Below are 20,316 nucleotides of genomic sequence, written 5' to 3'. Positions count from 1 at the left end.
ATACAATGTTCAATTTTAAATAAATCGCTTTGAAAAATATGACTTTATAATAAATCAGAAATTAAAAAAAACGCAACATTTCTTTCATATTTTTTTTTTAATTATTTCCTTATTAAAATTGCTTAAAATAAAAAAAAATCACCTATGGCTAAAAATTGTGAGCAACTTTTATATTGAATTCTTACCTAAATTTGAATAAAAATTACAATTTTTTTATAACTTCTTAGCAATTAGCACAAACCGATTTGGGTTTAATTAATTTTATTTCAAAATTAAATGCAGCGCAATTTGTTATGCATAATTTACTTTTTGTAGCGAGAATAATTGGCCGCCTTTTTGTATCGAAGCGATTAAATCCTCCAAGGCGAGTGCATAAAGGAGGATTAAGAAATTGTTATTAAATGAAGGTGCGCGAGTGGGATGAGTAGCTAATTTTGTTCGATGTTGTGGTAAAAAACGCAAGTCAAAGGTGCAGTGACTTTACAACCACGCGCAAGGTCCCTTTTTTATACAGGGTGCTGCCAGAATGACCCACTCGTGATCTCACACTAGACACGTAATGAGAGTTAATGTAAGAAGGATTACGCCTTTAGAAAAATAACTGACCTTCACTCTGGGTTTTACCTTAGACCAGAGAGTCTGCGGCAATATCCTCTTACCTGCGCATTAATGCACATGACATTTGCGCAATATTGCAAAGGAAATAATTTCAATATAAAATTGTTTTTCAATCAATTTAAAATTTCTTGTCAAAAATTATAGATTCAGCTTTTTTACTGTGTTTAAAAATCAACAAATTTTAAAAATTAAAAAATAATATTTAGTCGTTTAATATGTATTTTTTTTAAATTACAATAAATTTTGTTTCTGAAGTTCTTTCCTTTGACTTTTAATGGAAATAAAAATACTCGCTTATAAATTAATAAATGAAATTTACATCAATGTGATAATATTGATAACCTTTTTGTTGAAGGTGCAGAATCGAACAATGGATTTAATTAACCAGGGCCAGGTTAGGTTTCTGAATCACCTTAATTAATTATATAATATATTCTTCATAATGAAAACAGTAATTTCCAAAGGCATCACATGTTATTATTTATTTACACGCTCACAATCAAAAATAAATAAAATCTTGCAGATAACCACGAAATGCAGAAAACACATTTTTTTCTTTCTTGCAAAATTCTTGAAGGCACAAACACACACGATATAGAGATGTATTCGCACTTGGGATGAATATGGCATCAAACTCTTGTTAACTCAATAAATACCGGTATCATATATTTTTAAAAAACTAGTTAAGTAATCATGGGGGTAAGAAAGTTGGTGAGGAACACATGTAAAATTGTCTTTCTCCTGCGAAAATGTAAAAAAAGGGACAAATCACAGTCAGCGTGGGCAGCGCGAGGCAGGTCAGGGGTCGTCGGTGGTCTCGGCTGACGACTCGGATTCGCCGGTGCTCTTTGAGACAGACGAACTGGTGGTCAGCGCTGACAACTTGTAGCCCAGGCTGCGCGCCACCGCCTGCTTCATCCCTTCCACGAATTTCTGCGTCCGTCGCGCAGTGTTCTGAAAAAAAATTTGAAAGCAATAATATAAACTTGAAAAACAGTAAAAATTTAGAATTTTAAAATCAGTCATTAAAAGCCAGAGTGGTTGGGAAACTATTTTAGGCAATCCAAGTTATCAACTTCTTGAATAGGCCTTTCCAAAAAATAGCTCTTAACATCTGCCTTAAGAAATTCAAATTTATTCTAGTTGGTTTTTAAGCTATTCATTTTTTGGTATGTTTGTCCATTTTCCCACGCTTTGTTTACTCCTTTGACGGTTTATTTGCGTGGAATGTGTGTCTCTCCTTTCACTCACCAGGATGACGTCACCGACGATTTTGGAGACGTCGGTGACCACCGAGAAGGCCGTTCCAAACAACTCGCCTGGGATGTCCAGCATCACCCTGTTTGAGTCGAATTCCGGCACGTCCTCAGACGTTGGCTGTCGCAAAAACAAATTTTTTTATTATTTGAAAAAAAGAGGCGTAATGCAAATTACATCTGGAGTGGTGGTCGTGGTTTTGTAGTAGAACGTGTTGAGCGCCTGCCTCGCGCTCAGTTGCCCCAAAATCCGCGTCTTTAGCTGCAGCAACGTGTTGATTTTCTGAAATTGATAATAAAATAGGGTTGTTAATGTTCTATGTAAAATTGCAGAAAACTTTGGTTTAATGCGCTAAAAATTATATTGATACAATAATAATTATATTAAATTATTATTATTTTTACAATGCAGGGAAGAGATTCCTTTCATTTTTTTTCTACATTAAAAAATTATACTAATAGTACATATTTTTGTTACATTCTCATTCAAATTCAACGTTCTCATAAAAAAGACCTATATTCAAAAAGTGGAACAAGAAAAAGTCAAGTAGAAGAAAACAAAGCGCGCCTGGGAGGAATTTTCTTTTACAACGTTCATTGTTGGTCCGTTAGTCCGGTCTAGGAGATAATGGGCCACTCCCTGCCTAAAAGTAAGACCGCTGGACCACGTGTGTAGTTTATTTGTGGCCGCGGAGCTGGAAACGTCCGGGAGAAAGCAAATGATTTCAACGCCCGAAATTCCCTCGCCGCGGAACGAAACTGCAATTAAAATTTATTTGGCTAATTCAAGGCTGCGATCGAGGCCAATTAACTCATTTTGCGACTTCTCTCAAGAAAGATTTGTGTAATTGTGCGAGCGTGCGTCTGGCATTGACTTGATCTGCATTCAAAATATATCCATGAGCGATTTTTGTTCCCAACAGTTTGGTAATTCTAATTATGGACGCACGAGCCAATTAACATAAAATATTTATTAATGACTCGCCTTGTTTAAAATGAGGCAGCCAAAATTAGCGGTAGCAAATTTTTAAAGTAGATTTTTAACACTAGATTTTCAAAAATCTTTCATTATCTCTGCAGATTCCACAAAGAAATTAAAAAACAAAAAATCTTTAAAATAGTATTTTCCCGTGTAATATTAAAATTGAAATTAATCATACTTTTGGCGGAAATTGGAGTAAATTTACTTGATTGCCAAATCGTATAATCTCTGAAGAAATCGTTTAAATATTTTTATTATTGAAAATTAAAATCTCACGATTCAATGCGGAAACAGAAAAGGTCGCATATTTTTTTTTTTTAATCCAGAAATGAATTGCAAACTTTTTGGAAGATTTTTATTTTGATAAGCCTGACTTTCTCTTTAAAATCAATCTTTGGGTTTTGGTCGTTGGATGAAATTGAAGTTTTTACAAAAGAGTGGGAATAACCATGCCTCTTATACAGTCTAACAACAAGACTAAAAAAAGCTGTTCGTATCACAAAAATTGATTCAGTGAGAATTGTTTAATATTTTTTTTAAATTTAAGACATATATTGCCTCAAATGAAACTTTGTGCTTTATTCCTATGTAAGAGATTTGAATTTTCTTATTTAAAAAATCAAAGTATTTTTGGATTTAAATGTTTGCTTAAAATAATGAACGTAAATAAAATTTATGCTGCAACAAAAAGGCGGTTGCATCCACTTCACACCAAAGAGATTCACGTGTATTGTATATTTTCACTCGGAGTTCTTCACTATTCCCGGAACAAATTTACGTATTGTTTGACGAGCACTTCACAGAATGATTTCAACTTGTTTGACTTTGTCCGTATAGGAGAGAAAGTGACGTAACGCATTATTAGATAATTCTTCACGCAAATCCTGAACGAGAAGAGGTGCAAATTCAATGAGAGCGGGAATTACATAATGAAAAGTGCAATTAGATGAGAAAGCACTAAAGAGTCATCCTGCTCGCAAGGTCACGCACTTTCATTCATTGAACTTTCTTAAGAGTGCTGACTTATCAAAACACACAACATAAGTCGCCAAATGGGAAAAAAATAATGGGTGGCAAGGACGTTTTTCTTATTCTTCTCTCGATTGAAAATTTAATGAACCGAATATGAAAAGCGCTTGACACGGATTCTGTTTGTTTAAGTCACAACTTAATTGAGTAACCGACGCGCGAGTATTGAAAGAGAGACAAAAGACTTACCAGTCAATTCAATCATGGTAGAAGCGCTTTCAAAATATTTAATTAGGATTTGAGGATTACTAAATTTCGTCATGCCGTTGAATTGATGAAGATTTTTCTAAGCAGAAATTTTCTGTTTTTATTTGCTGCGGCCACACGTACGATTTGAGGTTTCCCTTTGGTGTGCACCGACGCGGAAACAAAAAAAAGTGCTTCTGCTCTTTTCTCTCCAATAAAAATCACGTCCAAGGCCTGGCTGCTGCCAAATTGCGTGCGCTTTTGCCTCATTACAACTAAAATTATTGTTATTTCACCAGAAATGTGAAAAAATAGCAGAGGCCCAAAATCAAAGGCACGGAAGCGTCTTATTAAGATGGCAAATCACAAATTGGCTCACAATTTGCTCGTATTGTAAATTTTAAGCAAAATAAATTCTTTTTTTCTACTATCTTTTCAATTTGCAACACAATTTTTGTCCACGGCAGTTAAAAAGTTTAATTTAAGTTTTTCAAATTTTGAAGTTTCATTATTTTTTAACTAATAACTCATAAATTTTTGGTATCATATTATATTTTTCAAAATAAATAAAGTTATAATAAAAATAAAAAATTACCCTATTTAAAAAATACAAGAGCTTGCCTTCTGGAAGCTCATGAGGGCATAGGCCGATAAGACACCGTCTTGGCCTGACCAAAAAAAAAATAAAACAATAAAATAAATACTTCAAAGTCTTCCAAAATCAATAATATTCAAAATTTCCTGTTTCATTGAGACAGTCTTCCTTAACTTTGGGAGTCTTGTTAATCAATAAATTAAAACGCTATTAGTAAAAATAGAAAGAAACTCACCCAAAAAAGAATGTTGAGCAAAATTCTGGCCTTGCGTTTGTCCCTGGGACTTCTGTCGGCCAAGTCAGGCCCGAAAATCTCCTCGGGATGCAAGAAGGGCTGAAATGGTTTTTAGCAATAAATAATTATTTGAATTAATTTTGGTACTTGATGTTCGACGGGGTCAAGTCCGTCATCCTCGGGCAGCGTTTGTCTCCGAGGTCTTCGCCTGGGCACGATAGGGGTGGCGACGATGGTGTGCACCACCAGCAGCACCAACAGGCACCACGACCGCCACCGCACCTTCATCCTTCCGCCGGCCGCTGCAACAAAATCAAAGAAACAAAAGTCTTTAAATTTTACCATGTTAATTAATTTTTTGTAAATTTGGATTTTAAAAATTGCAAATTACCCTTATTAAATATTAAAAAGTTTATTTTCTTCTTTACAAATTTTACGAATATAATGTCCCATTTTTTCCAATCTCTTAATTTTCACAAGTAGATTTATGTCTCATTAAATGGTAATAACTAGAAAATGAAAAAAAGTTCTCACTCAACCCTATTTAGTGGTTTTTTTATATTAAGAATCAAAATTTTGGAAATTCAGTAAAAGATTTATTTAAAATCCAGAATTGCGTGATACAAAAATATAAAGATTCAAATGACTTGCTGGTGTCTTTGTTTTTAAATTAAGTAGCGCGTGGAAGGAATTCCCTGGCGATCTGAGAGGAGTGACCATGAAACTCACTTTATTCATTACCAACCTTGAATCACTAGGATCAGAGCAAAACATGAAAAAAATCTTCTTATAATATGTAAGTGTTGCTCACCGCGTATATACCAACAGCAAAAAATAATTCAATTAAATTATTTCAAGAGCCTCTTGACAAGAGGAAGGAATCTCGCGGCTCATTTGCACATTTTACAATTTCGTGACATCTCTTTCTTTGCATAAAATTTTTTAATTTCTCTCACGACGATTTGTTTAAATTATCTTCAAATTTCGCAGCATCATCTTTGTCGGAGGAAACAAAAGCGAAAAGTCCTTGGATTGACCATAAGAAAAAAGATAGATCTGTATTAAAGTATCTTTACAAGTGGGTTTTTGCGCGAGTGAAGTAATTTTCCTGCGTCATGTGATTAAAAAAAAAATTGAAAATGATTGAGCGTTATTGCTAATGAGAATCGCAGCAGGTATAAAATATTTTCTGCAAAGGAATGTTGAAAATAAATTGAGGCTGGGCCGATAAGAGAGCGGCGATAAGCTCTTTGGGAAGAAAGAAAGAAAGTTGAAGTTCACTTTTATCGCCGGAATAAAATGTAGGTTAGTGCAGCAGTGTGGGCCGCCGACACGCATTTTGCCTCTTATAAAAGTACTGTCAGACCTTTGCAAAAATACAAACAAGATCCTTCTCATGGATACAAATACCTCAAAACGCATTAAGTCTTCAAAAAGGACAAAAACTTAGTGTTATAATTTTACTTCTGGAGTTCAAAGAGTTAGGATGAAAAACTTTTTTGAAAATAATTTCATGCAATGCAATGAAGTATGCAATGTTACTTGAAAAATAATTTTTGAAATATTATTATCAAATATCAAATCGTGTTTTTTTATCCCAAATTTAACTATTTATTTTGAAATATTTGGATATTTTGAAGGATGATTTCGTTTTTAATTTTCAAAACTAATTATGAATTTTAGGCCTGTGAAATTTAAATCTAAACGCATTCACAACTTGCACAATAAACCTTTTCGATTTGATCAAAATTAGAATATTTATTTAAAATTTTATTTTCCTCAATATCACAATTTTCTTCAAATTTGCGAGTTTTAAATAAACATTATTTTTATAAGTGAAAATATAAAATACAATTGAATTTATGTTCAGTAGTTTTGAAAGAGAAATGAAAAAAAATCAATCAAATGTTGTGGAGCAACACAGACGATTAATCAATTTTTTGAGTCTCGTTGCGATTTCGCTGCCGTGAGAAACTGCGCTTTTTGTGTAATTCCCTTTGATTGATTTGATTCGTCGAATTAATCGAATTTTCTACCGGCCTTTACAGTGTTAGTCACTCACAAATGTCCAAACTCTCTCGCGCGCCAACCGGAGGCTTAATATTGCACAAGATCTGAATGTGAAATGAACTTGGAAGTGGCGGAACCCAGCGTTTAGCCTCCACTTACCATATTGCCCCCAATCGAAATCACTTTTTAACCAACAGAATTAAGAATGTGAGTCACGGCTTTTTATTATTTAAAAAAAAGAAGAAAAAAATACAAAAAATATATTTTCATTCCTAATATTCAAAGCATTTTAAATTATAATTTGTTTTAAATAAACGGAATTAATTTATTATTCTTGTAAATCTTTCTATAATTTCATAAGAAATTTTCAAGACTATTTTCAATAAATTGACGATAATTTTTTTAGCACAGTGAAAACGCTTTCTGAAGAAGAAAACAACCTGCTTATTCCGGCTGGAAGCAATAAATTTGCATAAGAAATGAAGTCATGAAAGTGTTTTGTTTGTTGTTGATGGATATTGGACACCCACGAGAACGCAAATTTTCTTTCTAATTTGCAATTCGATTGAAAGTTTTGACCTTTGAAGCTCGCAAAACCACCCAGCTTAATTCTCTGCTTGCCAATACTTATAATTTTGGCGTTTGATTTACGATCGGCACCTTTCTCAATTTCACTCTCATTGTTGGCTCGGACAGAACGAAAAAAAGAAAGAAAGCTTCTCTCATTAGGTGCCAATTGGAATCAAAAGGCCAAACGGTTTCGTTGACATAAAAATTCAAATGGCCGATGGAGAACGAACGAGACAGGTCAGAGGGCACTGGTTTCACAAAAGCACTTTCCTTTTTTGCCGCAGCATTGGATTAGATTTATTATAATTTAATAAAAAAAAATTAATAAATAAATTTTTAAAATACGCATCCCTTTCATTTTTATATCAGCAATATATAAAAAAAAAATTATTGCAGGATTTTATTGGAACTCAAAAGTTTACAATTTATCAGTAGTTTTTAATAATTCAGAAAATCAAATGAGCAAATAAAAAAAAATGTCTAAGAAAAATTGATTTTTATTGCAATAGGAACAAAATTTTGATTTGAACATTAACAAAATTTGGAAATTATAAATAATAAAATGGTTATTAAGCCTTACTTTAAATATCGATCCAAGATTTCAATATAATTTAATTTCATATCTTGCGCTTTATGTTACAAATTGCTTTTTTGTTTTAAGTCAAGTTGAAGTTTTAAATGAGTTTGAAATAAAAACGTAATATTAAATAATTATGGTTTTATAATTCATGGATATTTAAAATTATAAAATACTATGTCAAATAAAATTTATGGGAAATTCTTTTAAAAATAAACAATCGTTTGCAAAATAAGGAAATGAAACAAATTCATTACTTCAACAAAACTTTATCTTGTGATTTGTCCCTCTTCCTATGAAAACCGAAAACAACTGTTATAATTGTCTTTCTGCTATGAAGACTTTAAATAAGAAAAGTGGACACCATCATGCGAATCTCCTCAAGGCAAAAGCTTTACAAAAGCAAAAAATTCGCTGTATAAAATAAACCGTCTCTTTTTCTGTAATAATTCTTTCTCTCATAATAAACTGCGATTTTTAATTGATCGTTTGTCGCTCTTGCCGGCCGGAGTGTTTAAGAGTATTTTAGTGATAATAAATGGCTTGGCCAAACTGCAGCTTGGCAGAGAAAGTGGGGAAAGTGCGCGGTGTTGTCGCTTCAGTCAGGGCCGGTCTGCTCGATTTTGAGCGAATTATCGGACCGCCACTAATCGCGCACGCAAGCAGCCCTTGACATTTCCATTCAAGCAAATAATGTGATATAAAAAAAGTGGACCGAAAGTGCAGAAACCAGATCTTTTATCGCCCGCCCGTGGGAAAAAAATATCATTCATTCTTTTGGCTTCACTTAAAATTCGATAAGCCAAATTCTGCGCATTTTGACAATGTACCTACAATTATTTATTTTTTCTAAAAATAAAAATAAATTGTACAATACTTCAAAATAAATTACAAAAAAATGAAATAAAATAAAATAGTTTTATTCATTTAATATTTTTAATTAAAATAAATAATTTTCGTTAAATTTTTAAAATAATACCATCAAATTGTGCTCGTACCAAAATTAAAAAAAAAAATTAATTGTTGATAAAAACTCTAAATTAATATATCTGATTAATTTAGAAATTTTTGTAATAATAATATATTGAAGCGCTCAATAAATTTTGAAAATTTATTTGTAACTAAATTTTTTGAGAATTTCCAAATTTTTACACTTTCTTTAATCTGGAATGCACTTAAAATAATTAGATTTATCACAACACAATAGCACACATGCAGTTGGAAAAAAATAATGGTAGTCTTCGGGAAACCATAAAAAGGCAAACGTAAATATACATGTTGATATTTTATATCTTTAACATAGGTTAATTATGACTTGCTTATGAAAAAAACTTGTAATGAAAAAATAATTAATTGAATAGAGCAGCTTATATTGCTGAAAATACTAAAATTGTTAAGTCTAGCGATTGCAGCTGTTATATAAAATTGATAGTTTTTTTAAGGATGGTACTAAATGTAATAATATTTTATTTTCTAATTTTTTCTTCATATCTCATTTCAAATTTTATTAATTCCTCCTTTTGAATTATATATATCCTCATCAGCTGATAAAAGTAATTTCTCCCACCAACAACTAATAGTAAATTTTTAATGATGATTAGAAAAGTTCAATTAGCGGCAATAAGCCCCAATAAAAATCCACAAAACCAATGTCTGTCTGATGAGAAGGGTGTAATTACCGGTCATAAAAGCAACAAATCTTCCCAATAAAAGCCAGCGTGACCCAGATAGCCAAAAAATTTGACCGCCTGCTCTTGTTAAAGTTAAAACTTGTACGTATTTTACTGAACAAGAAAACTGGTTTCGTTTTCTTTCAAACGTTTATATGCGGAGGTCAAAGGAAACAGTCTCTCGACCTCTCTCTATAAATTATTGGCTGCAAGTTGAATAATAGTTTTTCCTCCTTATAGTTATGCAGTAGTTGGCATGGCTGACTGGGACAGAGAGAAAGTAATGAGGAAGCTGCTGGCGAGTATGTATGGCAATTGGCGAGATGTAAACACAGACCTGCTATATTGCCGGTGGTTATTCAAGCCGGCCCGAGAAAAAATCTCGTGGCGTAATCCTCGCCTATATTGCAAATAAATATGTATAAAGTTAGTTAGTCCTTTCGCACTGAGTAATATGCAGACAAACGCAGACGGAATTTTAATCACTTTGGTGAAACTTATTATTGCAAATTTTCCTTAAGCGGATAAATTACAAAAATAAAAAACAGTTACAAGTATTTATCCTTAAACTGGGGCAGAAAATAGTATATTTGTGTTTTCAATTTCGCTTTTAATAGCAATTTTGACAGATAAGATCCTTTGTGAATTTTTTTCTTACTGGGTTAAAATATGCGAGCAAAAAATAAATTTTTTTAGTGCTTTTTATGGACTATAAAACATTTCAATCCTTGCAGATCATTTAGTTTTATCAGATATATATGTTGATAGTATTTGATAATTGATTGTCAATTTACAGTAGTAGCAACTCAGGAGAAAATTTTACTCTTTTCTAACAAAAGTGAATTAATTACTCCTAATTATTGTATAATCAGTTTATTCTACAGAGCAATGCAGAGGAAACATACACAAAGATGACTTTAGAAACGCAACAAGTTGTTTTACGTTATTTTTTCAATTTCACCGTAATTAATAAAGAAAGAAGAGACTATTTGCATATTTTATTCAGTGCATTTTATTGTGACAGCGCAGGACATAAATTTAACTAATTGATTCAGGAGATCTGAGTTTAAATAATTAATAATTAAAGTTTGAAGTGATTTGTTTCATATAAATTGAGTTTAAAAAAAAATATGAAACAAAATATAATTAATAAAAGTAAATAAATTGCATAAAGCAAAGAAGTTTTCAAGCATCGTTCAATTTAATGAATTTGCGCCAAAATAAGAGAAGAGACTCGCAGTGGAAATTTTCTCACCGGTGTGCAGTAGAAATTTTAATTTGTCGCCTCTCATTAATAAAATTAGTGCGCGGCAAAGAAAGTTCCGGTTAATTGTCTCTTAGACTAACTACATAATGCTGCTGCGAGACTCGTGAAAATTAACCTCCAAATCCAAAAAGAAGGGATTTGTACATAGAGCCAGACTGAGTTGTCCGAGCGGAACTAAATTGTGGCCAAGAATAATTTTCGGCTTCATTGGACAATATAATTATATGGAATTTGCTAATTTTCAGACCTCAATTCAATTCAAAAAATTTAAACAGATCATTCAGTTCATATTGAACAATATTATTTTTATTTTTACGTTTTACAACCAGAATAATTTAGTATTGTTGATTGAAAACTGTTTTAAGCGATTCTGCCCAGCAATATTTTAATTTAATAATTTGAGAATAATTATAAGGGAAAATCAATATTTTTGAGCTTACTTATTTTGTTTTGTTATAATTTATGACTTATTACTATTGTTGTTTATTTGTGCAAATTGTTACATCACATTGTTTACATGCAATTACTGAAAAAAATCATTATCATAATAAATAAATCCGCTTTTATATTTTCTTTCTGTAGATTTGATGCTTTTCAAAAAGAAAAGAAAACACAAAATTGTCTTAAATCAGAATTTTTATTTAACATTATCTTTTAAGTGCAGAAGCATACCGAGTTTTGCTTTAAATTGGCCGGAACGTTGCATTGGATTTGAGCGGATGCACCGCCGCCGCCGAGTGCATAATATGCGTAGTCTATTTAATAAGAGCGAGGGAAAGTAAACACCGCTTAACAGAGCGTAAAGCACAGGGTCTTTGTTCAAAATTTTACGCGCTGAGAAAAAGAGCCTTAAAAATCATCTTACAAAAATTAATCCTGCTTGTAAGTAATGAATTATTGCTTTAATTTAAAATAATAAAATTGCTTTGAATGTCAAGAGTGGTTTTCCTTGAGACTTTGAGGTCTGCCGCTTTTTTCAACTCGCTTTACTTAATTGCAGTTTAATTTTCAAGTATAAATTGCTCTGGTATTTATTTATATTTAAACGCGTGATTACAAGTTGGAAAAAGAGAGAAAATCGGTACCTGAGGGGGCCTAGAGAGAAACGGCAGCAGAGTGGAGCGGACGAGCCGAAAGCGTGGAGCGGCGCACGTGAGACTGGACACTGCTGAGCTCAAAACCAGAGCTCAAAACTCTCGCCGCTCCTTTCCCTCTCTCGCTCGTTACTTACGTAAGCTCTCGGCACACCACGCGCGCCTTTGTACCAAACACACTTAAGTGGAAAAAAGGATTAAAAAAATATGACAAAAAAGAGCACAACATGACACTCACAATTGTGCAAACGATTTTTTTTTTGCTGAAAATAAAATAGGAGTACAAATTAAAAAATTGGCAAATAATATTTTTTAAATTTGAACTTTTGAATTTTGAATTGAATAATGTTTTATAGATTCCATGCTTAAATAATTAATTCTTGAAATACATCATTTAAAAAACATTTTTAAATTTTTCCACAGGAGAACTTATAATTTTTATGGAATATCTTCTTTTTTATTAAGCAGTATTAATTTTTACGTATCTTATATTACAAAAAATTGTACCATAATTAAATAGTTTAAACATATTTGGTTATCTCACAATTAATGACAAATTTGGATGAAGGAAGAATATTTTAGAAACTTGTGACTTGTCGCATTTTACGTGGAATTACGTTCCGAGACGCGTTCAGAGTTACCAATTTAATTATTTCCTCTTTCGAGTGGTTTCTCTATGTTTTAAATTCTCAAAAAGAATATTTTCCTGCAATTTGTCACAATCATATTGTAAAAAAGTGGTTTTATTTATTTTTAACGCGCATCTTAAATTTTATGTTAGATTGCACTAGAATTAAAAAGGGGATTTTATAGGCTTTTAAGCAAAAGACAGCGTATAGTCTAAAATGCATTTTAAAAGGATATTTACACTGAAATGTTTGAGTTAGTAAGTGCAAATATTTTTTTAAGAAACAATCAGTTATGATTACCAATAGAGGGCCAACTTTGTCTGTCTTAATCAAGTTAAATAGGAAAATAGAGGCCTGACGAAAGAGAAACAGCAGCAGCTATGCATACTGCACAACTCCAGAGCCGAGCAAGTTGCATACTTTGCAGGCAAAACCTTCTATTTTTTATAAATGTTTTAGTATATTGTTTAAAATAGAATAGTGGCATTTCCTACACTTTGATAAATAGAAGTATATCGTTTCCCGCCTGTATATAAAATGTATTTTTCTTTCCAATGACAGCTTTCAACCGCGCTACAAAGTATTTTTCGGCTAAATAACAATAATAATGAAGATAAGTTCCATAGTGGATGCTTTTGATTGCGATCAAAAATTAACAATATTTTAATAAAAAAATTTGATAGGAAGGTTCAGCAGGAATTTTTTTTATAAATTTTATAATTTATGATTTTATCATTCATTCAATGAATTACGGCACACCGAGTTCTTACTGAGTTTCCTAGATGGTGTTGTCGTTCACCATTTCGGCGTCTGATATACATCGTAAGAAGTAAACGTGGGGCAAGGTTAGCATCATTGACACACTATAATATTAGTCTGTGGTTAGCATGTACTAAAATTTCGACAAATTTGTTTTGTAATTTAGATCGTGAAAATTAGAAAAGAAATAAAAAGTAAAGTATTAAGCAATACTTTTGTTTGCCTGTCATTCAAATTAAAAATTTTGATAGACATGCTCAGTAATAAAAGGGTATGCTGAATCAGGCCTGGGCCTGATGCCTGACAATGAGGGCAATTTATTAAGAAAGAAAAGGTGTGAAAGTTGTAAAGCAGAAGACCTTGGCTTTATTTTTGTTGGAAGTCAAATTATTTACTTTGTTCTCTTTGTAGATCACACTAAGGTTTAAAGTTAAATAAATATAAGTAAATAATAACTTATTTTTTAGATTTATTGTTAATTTGTAATAGCCATCAATAAATTCTGCGTCAAATTTAAACCTCGTCTAGAAACTAGAATCTAATTCTGAGCGGTACATAGATATGATTAATTTTCAAAGCTTGCCACAGCCACATGCCCAAAAATACTTGATTGCTTGTAAATATATAATCCATGCACATTTTAGCGCAAATATCTTGGATATCTTTTGAATTACTATTCATCTGTGTGTAGAGTCGAATTCAAGTTTCAGCAACAGCAGCTTCAACTTCAACAAGCGACCCACTTCGCACTTCATCAAGTTCGGTTGGGCGGCCAAACCCAAGCGTAATTACCTTTATGACAGTCCGTCGCCATCTCTGTCAAATCCGTTCACACAGTTATAGTGAATTAACATACCACTTGGACCCTAACCCTGCTCATTCTAGTAACTACGTGTAAATGTGTATGTTACACGACTCGTTGAGCACTTCTCCCTCCCTACCCACACACTCGACTTGGATTCCGATTCTACTTAAGGAAATTTCAGGGTATCAGAATTATAAATTAACTCTCGTTAAAATAAAACAAAAGTTTTATTTAATTTACCATTTAAATTGCATTGCGCATCATTATAAATCAATTTTTTTTATGCAACATTGTAAATTGTTCAACTGTTTGTGATATCGTTCTTTTTTTTCGATAGTGTGGGTTTACCGCGGCGGCCGTGTCTCTTTTGATGTCGGGCGTTTTAGCAGACATCTGCTAGTTGTAAACCCTTTCTTCTCTTTTTTCTCCAATTTAAAAATTTTTGTACAGACCGAGAAGAATAAATAATAATAAAACTCTTAAAGGAGATCTTTTAGGGTAGAGATTGATGTGCTGAAAAGATATCTAGTGTCGAAAAAGAATTTAAATCATTTTTTACATTGAGACCCAAGGAAAATCTCCGTGTTTGGTAGGAAATTTGATTGCTTTAAAAAGGAAAGGACCAAAGGATTTTATAAATCGGATGGATATCATGTGTTTTTAACCTATTAGATTACAGAGAAAAAAATAGCCATACAAATAGCCATACAAACATTTCATTAAAGCAGCATAACAGATTAGCTCTTTACGAAATTAGATTGTCTGGCAAATTGTGTCTTTATTTGGAGAGCAGCTTAGCTTGGTGCCGTCTCTGTGAATATCAATTTAATATTAATAATTTATTAGAGCATGAATCGCAAATGACCTCTGCTGCTTTCTGAGTAAAAATCCGTCTGTGAGGAAGTCAGTGCACAGCCAAAAGATGATTGAATTTGGCCAAGCAGCTAGTTTGCTAGCTTTTTTTCCTCACAGTTGTTTACTCAACTTTGTGAGCCAAGAGGTTTTCGGCAGACTCGAGTGGTGCCGGAAAAATTTAGTGGTTGTTAGCGTCGTACAAATGCAAAACTCGCCCCTGGTTGGGATTCAATTTGGCCATGCAAAGCTTGCCTCATCACAATACATACAAAATTATGTAATATTCATGCGTTGGGAGCCCTTTGACAAAGAGGGCGCTTTTGATGCTAGACGGTCAAATGTAATACACTTAATGGACCGCATATGAGCGCCAGTCCTTAAAGCTGAAACTGCCAAGCATGCCCCGGTGCTGAGTTTAAAAGGCCCGTCAGCCAGTGACGATGTCGTCATTTGTTTTCGCGAAATCTTTTTAACGACGGACGCTAAAATGCTCGCGCCCGACGACGCTAAATTCACTTGCAAGGGTGCTGCTGACTTTTTGCACCTTGAAACCGTTGAAAACGTATGAAATTGCTTGGGGGTGGCAATGTTATAAAAAATACTCTGCGCGTTAAGTGCGAGACGCAATTTCACGTCTTTTTTCATCAAAACCACTCTTCCTAACAGTGGCTATGCTGGATGTTTTTCTTTAAAGAATTTTTTTTTAATTTATTGAAGGTGCCAAAATTTTTGAGACAAGTTTGATTGTTGAAATTTTGAACATATATGTTAAAAACAGTTAGAAAGAATTTAATTGGATTAATTTTATTTCAAACCAAAACTTTGAAACTTTGCTGTATAAATTATTCCATGAAATCTTTTTTAGTTTGAATTAATCCGTTCTTCCGTTTTAAGTTGAGAAATGTCAGACATTTCGACAAATTTTCAGCAATTCAAAATTGTTTGTATATATGATGATGAGAATTTTGTAGAATTTCACAATTGAGGTTTGATTCATTGTTTGTAAATTTAGTCTTCTGTGACCTTGGATAAAAGAGAGGTAAGCTCAAAAACACAATTTATTTATTTATTCGAGATATTAATCGTTATTGTCTCTAAAGTTTAAAAAATCAAATTTTTTTAATTGAAACTTGAAATTTTAAAAATGTCATTAATTTTTTAGTATTTCAAAAACCAATTGTTTTCAAGAATTGAATGTTAACAATTTGATGTAACAATTGGGCAAAAAATAAACAACAGCAACAATACAAAATTAAATAATAATATTATTATTTGATTAATTTTTATAAACTACAATAAATTAAACTAATTTTTGACGAACAATTCAAATCTTTTGCAGCAGTCCGCATAAAAAAAGACGAAACATTGACGCTGACAACGCTGTGTGTGAAACAATAAAATGACACACAAAAAACCTTCAAGGAAAAGTCGAAAATCATTTCAAATACATAATGAAAATTAATGCGGTCGAATTTATGTATAATTCAATCACATTTTATCAACCTTTCAGTCAGTCACTCTGCTTCCAGAATCCACATTTTTATATCATGAATTGATCTTGAATTCAGTGAGGTCTAGAAAGTGAATGGCATCTCTCCACACTGATTAGAAGTCTCAAGGACGCATCAGGCGGTCAATATTAATGTTTTCCCCTCTCTGGAGCAGTCGGGAAGGGAGCAAGAGCGAGAGTCCCAATGAAAAGATAAATAAAAAGCTCAAGTGCATCTCAAAGCTGCAATTAGCGACTCGGAGAGACGGGTTCTGGTTGGTTCTCTTATCCGGCAGGTAGAGAGGCACTGTCCTTTCTCTTGAGAATTTTCTGCAAACTCTTGCCGTGGCACGAGAGAAATAATATAATATATAATGTATTTGTACTGAAACGCTTTTGTAGATTAATGTACATACTTGCGCGAGTAATTTAACTGCTGACAAAAGTGCAAAATCGATTTCTTTTAAATACATTATATATTACTTTGGAAATTGTATCAAGTATATTATTTAATAATAAAGAAATTTAAATTATAGACGCATATGAAAAAAAAGTTTAGCAGGCAATTAAAGTTAAAATATTAAAAAAAAAAGCTCCTGCTCTTCACGTTTCAGCTTACTTTATCTTGTTTCCATTAATATTTGCCTTTCTGGATAGAAAAATTATCAAAGTTAATAACAATATTACTTTCATTACATTTTTCTATTCGTTTGACTTACGCAACCTTTGGTTTATTGCTCTTGATCAAACTTTTAGTCTAATTAATTACGAGAGGCCCTTATTAAGGGTTGCTGTGCGGTGGTGGTGTGGGAGTTCTACAGAGGGGCTGGTGAAGGAAGCTGGTCGGATGTCGGATAGCTGCGGTTCGGGCGTGGTTCGTCGTCGCTTATGCAACCGGCACAACAGACACGCTTGACAAAAAGCCCACCTCGGGACTAAACAGGCGCGAAACGAAGGGAAACGGCAACAGTACGTCGCACTTGAAAACGGAGGCGCGTCTGCTCGGCGCGCGCTCGAGGGGAATCTGGATGAGAAAAGCAAAGTCGCCGTAGTTTCAAAACCGAATTTTTTCATCTTTTGTTTTTTATCAAAAGGATGGGGTCGTTTCTCTTTCCTTGAGTGTGACGCAGCAAAAGGGAAAATAATATGATCTGACAATACGAAGAAGCTCGTTTTTTGACTTCGGCATAATAAGCTTTTCTGTTTTCGTTACAAATTATTTGATGAGCTTTAGGAATTTAATTAATAATTCTCATTCCTGAACAAGCAAGAGAGATATCGCGAGTGGACGACTAGATTAAAATTTATTGGACAAGTTAAAGGTAGAGTGAAGTGGGGCGCCCGCAGCGTTCGTGGAACGTTTATAATTTGCTTTTGGTTTTTAGGCCAGTTTTTGAAGAGCGATATTAATGCCAAAGTTCGCCAAGTTTTAAAGTTCCAAAACGATCAATCAATCATGTTGTCCCTAGATTTATGATCATAAATATCATATCCCCAATCACCGGATGAATGTAAAGTTCAAAGAGGCCCTTCAATGCATCGATCTAATGTACGTTGGCTTGAAGCGCACGGTTATTTGCCTGACTGAGACGCATCAACAGATTATGGAGCTTTTTTACAAACAATAAAATTGTCATGGGAGTTCCAGGAATAATCTGAGCGCTGTTTCACAGCACAAAGCTTATTCTCATTTCTTTATTTGCTGCGACTCCCCCGCAATCCAGGTATTTGGAATTCTATTCATAAAATCTTACAATGCACCCAAGTGAGTCGAACAGAGTTTCACCGTATCTCTTCCCAACGTGGCGACAGCTTTCAATAAAGTGCATGAAAAACGATTTTTGACGCTTTTGCGTATTGTAAAGTTGGGAAGTGCGCCAGTTTTGAGGAGAATAAAGCAGCCGATGAAACAACAACTTTCCTTTGCGCGGAAATTTTTCCGCGCCAGTTTCTCTTTGGAAGAATTCAGAAGTTTTGTTAATTAATTAAAGTGAAACGGGATTATGTAAGAGCTTCATCTCGCTCGACTCGCTTCCTTTGACAGTTCAATGTGGACCCACTGTCGTGTTCCGTTAAAGAATTTGTTTGGAAAAAGAAAAATGGATTTTTCAAAAAGTTTATTTGAAGGGAATTTTTGCAAATATCACAATTTAATTTGTATTTTGAAATAAAATTTGATTCTAAAGGAAAAAGATGCTGAATTAGTCTATTAAACATTTTTTATGGCTCATAATTAGAGGGGAGGTAATTTTTCTTTTTTCAAGTCAAATTTTTTTACTTCTCAGGATTTTCAGATTTAACACTAATATTTTTTGTCGAGCAGGTTGCTTATTACTAAAGTCAACCCTTAAAAAGCATGAGACCAATAAGGGCTTCAGCGCCTTCACCCTTGCTACTGTCATATTTATGGAAATGTTCTTTGTAATTGTTAAGTTACAACAATATTATGCATTATTTTTATATTTTGAGTTCAATATGTTTTGCATATTGTAATATCATTACTTTTTATCATTAATTGTTAATAACGTGATGTAAATCAATCAATGACATATAGAATTAATTTAATTGCTCTTTTAAAGTTAACTCCCACATAAAAAATAAAACATGAATCCTGCGCTATACGCGTCACATTTTATTTTTATCCGATTTATACACTACACGTTTGCCAATTATCAATATTAATACATTTTTTGCGTAACGTGGCTTTGAGTGCAGTAAATTTTCCATCGATTGCGACGTGCATGTTTTTCGTTCCCGTCGCAGCATCCCGCCGTGGCACGCGGCATTGACATCACACAACGCTCAGAGCACGCGAATGGCTTCATTGTGAAATGGTGCTGAAGGCGAGGTATGGCGCGTGTGTGTGCTTTGCTGCATCGCCCTCAGAGACTTGCTGGGCTAACATACATACCTTTTTTCCACAAAATACTTGTTGGCGTTCATTCAGCAGAGGTTTGGTATGATGAAAATCTACGCCAGAGTGTCACGCAAAGTTTGCGTGATTCCACGGGAAGGATGAACGTGTAGCCTTTATTGCTCTCGGCAGTGGATGCGAGAGAACGCGACACGCGGCTTGATGAGCCCTCTTTTGTTACGTTCATTTTTCGCTTCATTTAATTTGAATTGCATGCAATTTTCCTAATTTGGGTTTTAATGAGATGAAGGGAATTAGAGTTTTTAAGGGTGAATTTTCCATCTTTGTTCCGCCGTAAATTTTTAAAGGAACTAATTTGAGGTTTTTACAAACTAATTTAGAGTCATTGAGAGTACTTTATTAATTGTTATTCTCCATTCAAATTTTTTAATAGAGAGTCATGGGGGGAAAAAATAAAAATAATTTAATAATTCTCTCCAAATACTAACCATTGTGCTGTTGTTTTTACGGGTTGAATGGAGAAATAACCAAAGGAATGGCAGCAAAAAGAGGTTGATTGGTGAAATAATTTTAATTGCCTTTGAAAAATATGAAGACATTCAATTTTGAATTAATAAAAAGCAAGTAAAATTGAGATTACTTTATTTACATTTTTTCTAGCAAATTAGGTTTAACCCATTTTTTATGATCCACATTATCCACAATTTAATCTACAAATCATGTAAAAACTGTTTGATTCAAATTTATTTATTATAATTGAAAAACATTTTGGTTTTATTCACTCTCTGCTGATGCTTGTTTAAAGAACAACAATT

At 33.1% G+C, this 20,316-nt stretch overlaps 1 protein-coding gene across 1 annotated transcript; it reads right to left on the bottom strand.

Moving 5' to 3' along the window:
* Positions 1–1,059: 1,059 nt before the first annotated feature.
* Positions 1,060–12,209, bottom strand: LOC132203109 (uncharacterized). Its single transcript, XM_059630606.1, has 6 exons — positions 12,081–12,209; positions 5,049–5,203; positions 4,902–5,000; positions 2,053–2,157; positions 1,870–1,995; positions 1,060–1,572 (listed from the first exon to the last, which is right to left on the bottom strand). Exons 2-6 carry the CDS (start codon positions 5,187–5,189, stop codon positions 1,417–1,419), a joined length of 627 nt encoding a protein of 208 aa, XP_059486589.1. The 5' UTR covers positions 5,190–5,203; positions 12,081–12,209; the 3' UTR covers positions 1,060–1,416.
* Between the last annotated feature and the right edge of the window lie 8,107 nt (positions 12,210–20,316).

The sequence above is a fragment of the Neocloeon triangulifer genome, unplaced genomic scaffold (assembly GCF_031216515.1).
Source record: "Neocloeon triangulifer isolate White Clay Creek 2 clone unplaced genomic scaffold, ASM3121651v1 ptg000017l, whole genome shotgun sequence".
Lineage (NCBI taxonomy): Eukaryota > Metazoa > Arthropoda > Insecta > Ephemeroptera > Baetidae > Neocloeon > Neocloeon triangulifer.
Note: the sequence above shows the minus strand (reverse complement) of the source record. Positions and strands in the feature narration are given on the sequence as shown.